This window comes from Sprattus sprattus (assembly GCF_963457725.1).
Source record: "Sprattus sprattus genome assembly, contig: scaffold_53, whole genome shotgun sequence".
In the NCBI taxonomy this organism is placed as follows: domain Eukaryota; kingdom Metazoa; phylum Chordata; class Actinopteri; order Clupeiformes; family Clupeidae; genus Sprattus; species Sprattus sprattus.
In genome coordinates, this window is record NW_027666756.1 from 24,845 (window position 1) to 37,030 (window position 12,186).

Consider the following 12,186-nt stretch of genomic DNA (forward strand, 5'->3'; position numbering starts at 1 on the left):
TGAGTGTGTGAGTGACAGGTGCTGGTCATCAGTACTCTCAGTGAAGGGAGTGAGTGTGTGAGTGACAGGTGCTGGCCATCAGTACTCTCAATTAAGGGAGGGAGGGGTTTAAGTGTGTGAGTGACAGGTGCTGGTCATCAGTACTCTCAGTGAAGGGAGTGAGTGTGTGAGTGACAGGTGCTGGTCATCAGTACTCTCAGTGAAGGGAGTGACAGGTGCTGGCCATCAGTACTCTCAGTGAAGGGAGTGACAGCCCCGCAAACAGGGAACGTCCCCAGGACGTTAACAGGACATTCGCAAGGTCCCCAATCGTCCCCAATTGGTCCCCGCCACAACGTTCGCTAGAGGACGTTACCAGAACGTTTTTGACGTTCGTAGCAAGTCTACGTTTGGTCCTTCTGCGACGTTCGCATGAGTCTTAAATCGGACTTTTAGGGAACCTTATAAATTGGTCTGTCAGCACACCTCCCCAGGACGTCATTTAAAAACGTCCCCATAACCTTTACCTGCAGGTCCTCTGCGTAACGTTCGCATGAGCCTTAAAACGGACTATTAAGGAACGTTATAATTTGGTCACTCAGCACACGTCCCCAGGACGTCATTTAAAAACGTCCCGTAACCTTTACCTGCAGGTCCTCTGCGTGACGTTCGCATGAGCCTTAAAACGGACTATTAAGGAACGTTATAATTTGGTCACTTAGCACACGTCCCCAGGACGTCATTTAAAAACGTCCCGTAACCTTTACCTGCAGGTCCTCTGCGTGACGTTCGCATGAGCCTTAAAACGGACTATTAAGGAACGTTATAATTTGGTCACTCAGCACACGTCCCCAGGACGTCATTTAAAAACGTCCCGTAACCTTTACCTGCAGGTCCTCTGCGTGACGTTCGCATGAGCCTTAAAACGGACTATTAAGGAACGTTATAATTTGGTCACTTAGCACACGTCCCCAGGACGTCATTTAAAAACGTCCCGTAACCTTTACCTGCAGGTCCTCTGCGTGACGTTCGCATGAGCCTTAAAACGGACTATTAAGGAACGTTATAATTTGGTAACTCAGCACACATCCCCAGGGCGTCATTTAAAAACGTCCCGTAACCTTTACCTGCAGGTCCTCTGCGTGACGTTCGCATGAGCCTTAAAACGGACTTTTAGGGACCGTTCTTATTTGGTCCTCTGATGGTCCTCTCTGAACCAGAAGTTCCGCTAGAGAAAAATGATTTTCATTTGCCCGACATTTTAATGATAAGCCGGCCAAATATCTAGCCTATTTCTGCTTCTAAATTAGCCAATTGAAGAAAACTGACGGCCTGCATAGCTTAAATAATAACATAATCAGGTAGTTTAGAATGCAACATGTTTATTTTCCTAAGTTTACAATGGGAAACAAAAACATTTATGTCTGATGCGCGTCAATAAGCGCAACCTGCTGTGGCGTTAAAATGAGCGCTGCAACATGGTCATTGCTCTGTTCAATGAGAGCAGAGATTCTTAAATTATTCGACCCTCTTGTGAATCCTTTGCACATTTTACTGTGACTATCAATTACCTCGCACCTGAGCCAAGAGAACTTGTCACTCCATAACGACATAAACGCCCGACATTTCAGCTTTTTCTTTGGTGATGCTGTTCGAACATCTAGGGCTTCAGGTATTCAGTGTTTGGAAAGTTCACTTTCTACATGAACTTGCTCAGTTCATTGTTGATAATTCATAATTTTGAACTACGTTCACAGCTCCAATTTTCAATATGAGGCGAGTGCTATAATTTTTCAAAATCTCTGTCTGCAATACCGCTCTCGGCTCTTCCGCGCGCTCACGCACGGTAATAAAAGGAAACGCGCAACACTGCAGGTATTACAGGTTCATCCTCGTCAGAAGGTTTACCCTCATCAGATGTTTTTGGCCTCTGAAAAAAAGCTTTTAAGGCTAGTCTGCTTGGCCATGTTGGATCCTTCTCACTCAGTTCGCTCCTCGTTTGAAACCGAGGGTTTGCGCTTTAAAATGCAGCATATGCGTGTTGTTAAATAACTTTCTAACGGCAGATTAGCCTGTTCCTTTTAAACATAATAAGGGCAGTGCACGTTTGCTTTATAGGCCTTACGTAATATTAGGATTGTTGTCAAAATTGTGTTTGCGAGACGGGATTTTTAAAGAAATTCCAATCAGACAATTTGACCGGTGAGCTCTTCGTTCTGTTGCACCATCTTTGAAGGCCTGTGGAAAGCTCAATATGTTAAAGCTAGACACTTGGTCACCTTCCTATGTATGCATTGTATTGGAATCATGCAGACATTACATTTATAGCACAGATCAGTACAGAAGCATTCATATTTATTTTATTTCATCATTCTTAGTTTGGCTAGTTATTCTGCCTCCCTGCCCGCACGTCCGTGATGTGCCATGGATGTTAATTAAAAAAGGAATCATTACGGAAAACCCTCAATGCGTAGTGACTGAGATTGCTACAATATGCTTTTCCTCAAAAAAGACTAAGTTTGTTGGCTGTCTCACACTGTGATAAACCTGTTAAAGTGGCACTATAGTAATCAGACAGTGTTAGGACAGTAGGTAGCGATCTCGTTTAGTAATAGGAAGGTTTACGGTTCAATTCCCATGCCCGCAATCAAGTTTGTAATCGTGTGTGTCTGTGTCTATGCATATCATATGAAATGTGTAATATAAATGAACTTGAACTTGTGTGTGTGCGCACTGTAAGCAAAATGACGGCTCCGCGATCTATTATTATTTTATTTTCTTCATTTAGCTCAGCAAAAACGGTCGTGCCTGCTACGTCCGCGGTGCATCCTTGAATAACGTACCCAGGACGTCTAAAATAGGTTTTGTAGATGTCACCACAATGCCCTCAGGACGTTCTTGCAACTTCCTGCAGAACGTCCCCAGGACCTATAGAAACACGTTCCCCAGACGTAACCACAATGCCCTCGGGAGGTGCTTGCAACGTCCTGCATAACGTCCCCAGGACCTATAGAAAACGTTTCTCAGTTGTCACCGCAACGTCCTCGGGACGGTCTTGGAACGTCGTGCAAAACGTCCTAAAGTTGTCACGGGAACCATACACATTTACGTTTTTAGAACGTTCAGAGAGACCATTACGGGACGTCTAGGGGACGTCATTTTGCTTACAGGGAGGTGCTGGTCATCAGTACTCTCAGTGAAGGGAGTGACAGGTGCTGGCCATCAGTACTCTCAGTGAAGGGAGTGACAGGTGCTGGCCATCAGTACTCTCAGTGAAGGGAGTGAGGGGTTTAAGTGTGTGAGTGACAGGTGCTGGCCATCAGTACTCTCAGTGAAGGGAGTGAGGGGTTTAAGTGTGTGAGTGACAGGTGCTGGCCATCAGTACTCTCAGTGAAGGGAGTGAGGGGTTTAAGTGTGTGAGTGACAGGTGCTGGTCATCAGTACTCTCAGTGAAGGGAGTGACAGGTGCTGGCCATCAGTACTCTCAGTGAAGGGAGTGAGGGGTTTAAGTGTGTGAGTGACAGGTGCTGGCCATCAGTACTCTCAGTGAAGGGAGTGAGGGGTTTAAGTGTGTGAGTGACAGGTGCTGGCCATCAGTACTCTCAGTGAAGGGAGTGACAGGTGCTGGCCATCAGTACTCTCAGTGAAGGGAGTGAGGGGTTTAAGTGTGTGAGTGACAGGTGCTGGTCATCAGTACTCTCAGTGAAGGGAGTAAGGGGTTTAAGTGTGTGAGTGACAGGTGCTGGTCATCAGTACTCTCAGTGAAGGGAGTGAGGGGTTTAAGTGTGTGAGTGACAGGTGCTGGTCATCAGTACTCTCAGTGAAGGGAGTAAGGGGTTTAAGTGTGTGAGTGACAGGTGCTGGCCATCAGTACTCTCAGTGAAGGGAGTGACAGGTGCTGGTCATCAGTACTCTCAGTGAAGGGAGTGAGTGTGTGAGTGTGTGAGTGACAGGTGCTGGTCATCAGTACTCTCAGTGAAGGGAGTGAGTGTGTGAGTGACAGGTGCTGGTCATCAGTACTCTCAGTGAAGGGAGTGAGGGGTTTAAGTGTGTGAGTGACAGGTGCTGGCCATCAGTACTCTCAGTGAAGGGAGTGAGGGGTTTAAGTGTGTGAGTGACAGGTGCTGGTCATCAGTACTCTCAGTGAAGGGAGTGAGTGTGTGAGTGACAGGTGCTGGCCATCAGTACTCTCAGTGAAGGGAGTGAGTGTGTGAGTGTGTGAGTGACAGGTGCTGGCCATCAGTACTCTCAGTGAAGGGAGTGAGGGGTTTAAGTGTGTGAGTGACAGGTGCTGGTCATCAGTACTCTCAGTGAAGGGAGTGAGTGGTTTAAGTGTGTGAGTGACAGGTGCTGGCCATCAGTACTCTCAGTGAAGGGAGTAAGGGGTTTAAGTGTGTGAGTGACAGGTGCTGGTCATCAGTACTCTCAGTGAAGGGAGTGACAGGTGCTGGCCATCAGTACTCTCAGTGAAGGGAGTGACAGGTGCTGGCCATCAGTACTCTCATTGAAGGGAGTGACAGGTGCTGGCCATCAGTACTCTCAGTGAAGGGAGTAAGGGGTTTAAGTGTGTGAGTGACAGGTGCTGGCCATCAGTACTCTCAGTGAAGGGAGTGAGTGTGTGAGTGACAGGTGCTGGCCATCAGTACTCTCAGTGAAGGGAGTGAGGGGTTTAAGTGTGTGAGTGACAGGTGCTGGCCATCAGTACTCTCAGTGAAGGGAGTGAGGGGTTTAAGTGTGTGAGTGACAGGTGCTGGCCATCAGTACTCTCATTGAAGGGAGTGACAGGTGCTGGCCATCAGTACTCTCAGTGAAGGGAGTAAGGGGTTTAAGTGTGTGAGTGACAGGTGCTGGTCATCAGTACTCTCAGTGAAGGGAGTGACAGGTGCTGGCCATCAGTACTCTCAGTGAAGGGAGTGACAGGTGCTGGCCATCAGTACTCTCAGTGAAGGGAGTAAGGGGTTTAAGTGTGTGAGTGACAGGTGCTGGCCATCAGTACTCTCAGTGAAGGGAGTGAGTGTGTGAGTGTGTGAGTGACAGGTGCTGGCCATCAGTACTCTCAGTGAAGGGAGTGAGTGTGTGAGTGACAGGTGCTGGCCATCAGTACTCTCAGTGAAGGGAGTGAGGGGTTTAAGTGTGTGAGTGACAGGTGCTGGCCATCAGTACTCTCAGTGAAGGGAGTGAGGGGTTTAAGTGTGTGAGTGACAGGTGCTGGCCATCAGTACTCTCAGTGAAGGGAGTGACAGGTGCTGGCCATCAGTACTCTCAGTGAAGGGAGTGACAGGTGCTGGCCATCAGTACTCTCAGTGAAGGGAGTGACAGGTGCTGGTCATCAGTACTCTCAGTGAAGGGAGTGAGTGTGTGAGTGTGTGAGTGACAGGTGCTGGCCATCAGTACTCTCAGTGAAGGGAGTGAGGGGTTTAAGTGTGTGAGTGACAGGTGCTGGTCATCAGTACTCTCAGTGAAGGGAGTGACAGGTGCTGGCCATCAGTACTCTCAGTGAAGGGAGTGAGGGGTTTAAGTGTGTGAGTGACAGGTGCTGGCCATCAGTACTCTCAGTGAAGGGAGTGACAGGTGCTGGCCATCAGTACTCTCAGTGAAGGGAGTGAGGGGTTTAAGTGTGTGAGTGACAGGTGCTGGCCATCAGTACTCTCAGTGAAGGGAGTGAGTGGTTTAAGTGTGTGAGTGACAGGTGCTGGCCATCAGTACTCTCAGTGAAGGGAGTGACAGGTGCTGGCCATCAGTACTCTCAGTGAAGGGAGTGAGGGGTTTAAGTGTGTGAGTGACAGGTGCTGGCCATCAGTACTCTCAGTGAAGGGAGTGAGGGGTTTAAGTGTGTGAGTGACAGGTGCTGGCCATCAGTACTCTCAGTGAAGGGAGTAAGGGGTTTAAGTGTGTGAGTGACAGGTGCTGGCCATCAGTACTCTCAGTGAAGGGAGTGACAGGTGCTGGCCATCAGTACTCTCAGTGAAGGGAGTGAGTGTGTGAGTGTGTGAGTGACAGGTGCTGAACATCAGTACTCTCAGTGTGTGAGTGACAGGTGCCGGCCATCAGTACTCTCAGTGAAGGGAGTGAGTGGTTTAAGTGTGTGAGTGACAGGTGCTGGCCATCAGTACTCTCAGTGAAGGGAGTGAGGGGTTTAAGTGTGTGAGTGACAGGTGCTGGTCATCAGTACTCTCAGTGAAGGGAGTGAGTGGTTTAAGTGTGTGAGTGAAAGGTGCTGGTCATCAGTACTCTCAGTGAAGGGAGTGAGTGTGTGAGTGTGTGAGTGACAGGTGCTGAACATCAGTACTCTCAGTGTGTGAGTGACAGGTGCCGGCCATCAGTACTCTCAGTGAAGGGAGTGAGTGGTTTAAGTGTGTGAGTGACAGGTGCTGGCCATCAGTACTCTCAGTGAAGGGAGTGAGGGGTTTAAGTGTGTGAGTGACAGGTGCTGGCCATCAGTACTCTCAGTGAAGGGAGTGAGGGGTTTAAGTGTGTGAGTGACAGGTGCTGGTCATCAGTACTCTCAGTGAAGGGAGTGACAGGTGCTGGCCATCAGTACTCTCAGTGAAGGGAGTGAGTGTGTGAGTGTGTGAGTGACAGGTGCTGGCCATCAGTACTCTCAGTGAAGGGAGTGAGTGTGTGAGTGTGTGAGTGACAGGTGCTGAACATCAGTACTCTCAGTGAAGGGAGTGAGGGGTTTAAGTGTGTGAGTGACAGGTGCTGGTCATCAGTACTCTCAGTGAAGGGAGTGAGTGTGTGAGTGACAGGTGCTGGTCATCAGTACTCTCAGTGAAGGGAGTGAGTGTGTGAGTGACAGGTGCTGGTCATCAGTACTCTCAGTGAAGGGAGTGAGTGTGTGAGTGTGTGAGTGACAGGTGCTGAACATCAGTACTCTCAGTGAAGTGAGTGAGGGGTTTAAATGTGGGAGTGACAGGTGCTGGCCATCAGTACTCTCAGTGAAGGGAGTGACAGGTGCTGGCCATCAGTACTCTCAATTAAGGGAGGGAGGGGTTTAAGTGTGTGAGTGACAGGTGCTGGTCATCAGTACTCTCAGTGAAGGGAGTGAGTGTGTGAGTGACAGGTGCTGGTCATCAGTACTCTCAGTGAAGGGAGTGACAGGTGCTGGCCATCAGTACTCTCAGTGAAGGGAGTGAGTGTGTGAGTGTGTGAGTGACAGGTGCTGGCCATCAGTACTCTCAGTGAAGGGAGTGAGTGTGTGAGTGTGTGAGTGACAGGTGCTGGTCATCAGTACTCTCAGTGAAGGGAGTGAGTGTGTGAGTGTGTGAGTGACAGGTGCTGGTCATCAGTACTCTCAGTGAAGGGAGTGAGTATGTGAGTGACAGGTGCCGGCCATCAGTACTCTCAGTGTGTGAGTGACAGGTGCTGGTCATCAGTACTCTCAGTGAAGGGAGTGAGTGGTTTAAGTGTGTGAGTGACAGGTGCTGGCCATCAGTACTCTCAGTGAAGGGAGTGACAGGTGCTGGCCATCAGTACTCTCAGTGAAGGGAGTGACAGGTGCTGGCTATCAGTACTCTCAGTGAAGGGAGTGACAGGTGCTGGCCATCAGTACTCTCAGTGAAGGGAGTAAGTGTGTGAGTGTGTGAGTGACAGGTGCTGGTCATCAGTACTCTCAGTGAAGGGAGTGAGTGTGTGAGTGTGGGAGTGACAGGTGCTGGTCATCAGTACTCTCAGTGAAGGGAGTAAGTGTGTGAGTGTGTGAGTGACAGGTGCTGGTCATCAGTACTCTCAGTGAAGGGAGTGAGTGTGTGAGTGTGGGAGTGACAGGTGCTGGCCATCAGTACTCTCAGTGAAGGGAGTGACAGGTGCTGGTCATCAGTACTCTCAGTGAAGGGAGTGAGTGTGTGAGTGTGTGAGTGACAGGTGATGGTCATCAGTACTCTCAGTGAAGGGAGTGACAGGTGCTGGTCATCAGTACTCTCAGTGAAGGGAGTGAGTGTGTGAGTGTGTGAGTGACAGGTGCTGGTCATCAGTACTCTCAGTGAAGGGAGTGAGTGTGTGAGTGTGTGAGTGACAGGTGCTGGTCATCAGTACTCTCAGTGAAGGGAGTGACAGGTGCTGGTCATCAGTACTCTCAGTGAAGGGAGTGAGTGTGTGAGTGACAGGTGCTGGTCATCAGTACTCTCAGTGAAGGGAGTGAGTGTGTGAGTGTGTGAGTGACAGGTGCTGAACATCAGTACTCTCAGTGAAGGGAGTGAGGGGTTTAAATGTGGGAGTGACAGGTGCTGGCCATCAGTACTCTCAGTGAAGGGAGTGACAGGTGCTGGCCATCAGTACTCTCAATTAAGGGAGGGAGGGGTTTAAGTGTGTGAGTGACAGGTGCTGGTCATCAGTACTCTCAGTGAAGGGAGTGAGTGTGTGAGTGACAGGTGCTGGTCATCAGTACTCTCAGTGAAGGGAGTGACAGGTGCTGGCCATCAGTACTCTCAGTGAAGGGAGTGAGTGTGTGAGTGTGTGAGTGACAGGTGCTGGCCATCAGTACTCTCAGTGAAGGGAGTGAGTGTGTGAGTGTGTGAGTGACAGGTGCTGGTCATCAGTACTCTCAGTGAAGGGAGTGAGTGTGTGAGTGTGTGAGTGACAGGTGCTGGTCATCAGTACTCTCAGTGAAGGGAGTGAGTATGTGAGTGACAGGTGCCGGCCATCAGTACTCTCAGTGTGTGAGTGACAGGTGCTGGCCATCAGTACTCTCAATTAAGGGAGGGAGGGGTTTAAGTGTGTGAGTGACAGGTGCTGGTCATCAGTACTCTCAGTGAAGGGAGTGAGTGTGTGAGTGACAGGTGCTGGTCATCAGTACTCTCAGTGAAGGGAGTGACAGGTGCTGGCCATCAGTACTCTCAATTAAGGGAGGGAGGGGTTTAAGTGTGTGAGTGACAGGTGCTGGTCATCAGTACTCTCAGTGAAGGGAGTGAGTGTGTGAGTGACAGGTGCTGGCCATCAGTACTCTCAGTGAAGGGAGTGACAGGTGCTGGCCATCAGTACTCTCAATTAAGGGAGGGAGGGGTTTAACCTGTTACTGCAGTGGGATATTTCGCCTTAATTTGGAACGATTTGTACTAACACACAATAACACTCAATATCTGAAGTTGTACACATGATACAAAGATCATTCATATCTCAAATTGAAGAAGACAAATGGGCCAAGACATACATTCACCTCCTGACTTTTATTTTCATCATTAAGTATCAATTTCAAAGCATCATATACAGAACAAAATGTAAAAAATGTAAAAAACGCCTTTCATTTTTATGTTTGACAGTGTGTGGATGGTTTCAAGGGAAGAGAATCCTGTCATGTCCTATATTTCCTGATTCACCATGTTCCTGAGAAACCAAGTAAAAATTTTGGAGCAGATATCTAAAAATTTCAAGGTGTTGCACAGCAATATCTAAATGGTGCATTCAGGCGTCTCCAAGTGTCCAAAACCTCTCCAAGCTCTCCAAATGCATACAAAATGTTGTCATTGTATATCATTGTATATCATTGTTTTTTTTCGTTGTACAGACATATATAACTCCATTTTAGACTAATATTATAATTTCTTTTGAGATACTAACATGATGGCTCATTTCAAGGTGTTGCACAGCAATATCTAAATGGTGCATTCAGGCGTCTCCAAGTGTCCAAAACCTCTCCAAGCTCTCCAAATGCATAAAAAATGTTGTCATTGTATATCATTGTATATCATTGTTTTTTTTCGTTGTACAGACATATATAACTCCATTTTAGACTAATATTATGATTTCTTTTGAGATACTAACATGATGGCTCATTGCCTATCCAGGTGTCCAAAACCTCAAAAATGCTGTCACTGTGCATCAGTGTGTGTGTGTGTGTGTGTGTGTTTTGTCATTGTACAGACAATAATAACTCCATCTAAGACATTTCTTTCAAGGAAACCAATATGATGGCTACAAAACAGTCCATACCAGAGCCCCGTTCGCCAGAACATCTGCAAATATGTTTATGCAATGTGCTGTTACCACCTCCTACGACATGGACGAGGGGTTGGATTTTAGGAGGCAAAAACGGAACTGAACAAAAACGGAACTGAACAAGGAACACAGGAAACTATTTACAAATATGTACAAAAGGTGTGCCTCAATGTGTGCTGTTTAGGTCATGCCACTCTGTGAAGCACAGTCTGTCAACAATGATGCAGAGTGGCACTCTGCAAGACCTGCACATGTATATTGTCTTCTGCTTGCAGTGCACACATTTCCTCCTCCCTTGCGAGGCCTTCTGAGACCCGTCAGTGGACACCTCACACACTGGGACAGGGAAGCAGCCCAGTGGTCTGTCCTCCAGGGCAGGACGAGATGAGGAAGATGCCCCACCGGTGAACTCAGATGAGCGAGCAGATGTGGATGCCTCACTCTCTGCAGATGCCTCGCTCACTGGTCGGCCAGCGTCGGCCAGCTCCAGACACAGGAGCTCTCTGAAGCGCTTCTGGGTAAGCGGCTTCTCCCCCCTTGTGATCGCCATCTCTTTGTGGATTATGTAGCTGTTGACCACTGCAATATCCACGAAGTGGAGAAACAGCTTTACATACCACCGCCTGGTCTTCTGTGTTACGGAGTAGTATTTGATGAGGGCGTCCGACAAGTCCACTCCCCCCATGAACTTGTTGTAAGCCCTCACAGGCTCCGGCACACGGATCTGCACAGTGGACCACACCCTCGTTTGCTTGTCTCTGACACGGCGCTGCACAGAATTCCCACTGAAGGCTTTGTGAATTGTGGAGCAGAGAGTGACGTCTCTGGTGTCTCTCCACTTCACAAACAACAATGGGTCATCCCGGATCCACCTTATTTCACCCCGCGGTGAATTCTTGGGCATCGCGTTCACCTCTGCCTTCGGAAAGCCCAGCCTACTCTCACGGATGGTTCCACACGCCCCATAGCCAATGCTGTGGAGATGGCTGAATAGCTTTGAGCTGGTGTAAAAGTTGTCAACGTACACCTTGTACCCTTTGCCCAGATAGGGCACATTGAGCAGATTGACAACAGCATCAAAGCTGAAGCCTTGTCCTGAAGGAGTCCTTGCCTTGCCCTCATAGATGCTGAAATCGCAGGTGTAGCCATTGGAGCTGTCGGCTAGGACGAAGAGCTTGTACCCCCACTTCGTGGGTTTGTCTTTCATGTATTGCTTCATCCCGATTCTCGCTTTGGTGGCCACCATGCGCTCATCTATGGCAAGGTTCTCGTGTGGATGGTACAAGGCCCGGCAGGCGTTCAGAATCTGGTCCTGGAGTGGCTTCAGGCGGCAGAGGCCATCAAACCCAGGCTGACCCCGAAGTTGATCGTTTACTGCATCTGCTGCTGGGTCACTCACATGAAGGTAGGCCATGATGGCCTCAAATCGATGCCCAGGCATCACAGTTGCAGGGAATGGATGGCAATGAAGGCGGTCCTTCCTCCACATATCCCGAATAGCTGAGGACTTCACCAGACCCAGGTAGATGACTAGGCTGAGATACCGGTACATCTCGTCAGCATTGATGTCAGCCCACTGCCTCTTCATGCCTTCTGCCGTCCTCCGTGCAGCATATCGGTTGGTGTTACTGCATAAAGTGCGGATCACCTGCTTGCTGAAGAACATCTGGAACACATCGAGTGGTTTGTAGACCACTTGAAGGTCCAGCTGAGCTCCTGGGGTTCTCCTGGGGTGAAACGGCAGTGAAGGAGGCTGTTCATCCTCTTCCTCTAAGTCATACCATCTATCCTCCGGTCCTGCAACTGGTAGTGGTGGCGACGGGGGTGGGGTTGAGGCTGAAGCTGGAGCTGGACCTTTTTGCCTACGGCCTCTGGCCCTGGATCGCATCACCGTTGGAGGCTGTGCAGATGGTAGTGGTGGCGACGGGGGTGGGGGTGGGGTTGAGGCTGAAGCTGGAGCTGGACCTTTTTGCCCACGGCCTCTGGCCCTGGATCGCGTCGCCGTTGGAGGCTGTGCAGATGGTAGTGGTGGCGACGGGGGTGGGGGTGGGGTTGAGGCTGAAGCTGGAGCTGGACCTTTTTGCCCACGGCCTCTGGCCCTGGATCGCGTCGCCGTTGGAGGCTGTGCAGATGGTAGTGGTGGCGACGGGGGTGGGGATGGGGTTGGGGTTGAGGCTGAAGCTGAAGCTGGACCTGGACCTTTTTGCCTACGGCCTCTGGCCCTGGATCGCGCCACCGTTGGAGGCTGTGCAGATGGTAGTGGTGGTGGCGACG

General features: G+C 49.5%; 2 protein-coding genes across 2 annotated transcripts in view; one reads left to right on the forward strand and one right to left on the reverse strand.

The window, feature by feature from the left end:
• Positions 1-10,078: 10,078 nt before the first annotated feature.
• Positions 10,079-11,800, reverse strand: LOC308382636 (piggyBac transposable element-derived protein 4-like; the record flags this gene model as incomplete). The annotated part of the gene is made up of 1 exon (XM_080861027.1): positions 10,079-11,800. The coding sequence occupies one exon, from the start codon at positions 11,798-11,800 to the stop codon at positions 10,079-10,081; it is 1,722 nt and encodes a 573-aa protein (XP_080717153.1).
• A 20-nt stretch (positions 11,801-11,820) lies between these two features.
• The window catches only part of LOC308382633 (NLR family CARD domain-containing protein 3-like), a gene marked incomplete at both ends in the record, with an annotated part of 38,616 nt that continues 38,250 nt past the window's right edge, over positions 11,821-12,186 (forward strand). Inside the window, one exon of the mRNA XM_080861025.1 lies at positions 11,821-12,168. Coding sequence (XP_080717151.1) covers positions 11,821-12,168 — 348 coding nt within the window. The remainder of the gene's footprint in view (positions 12,169-12,186) is intronic.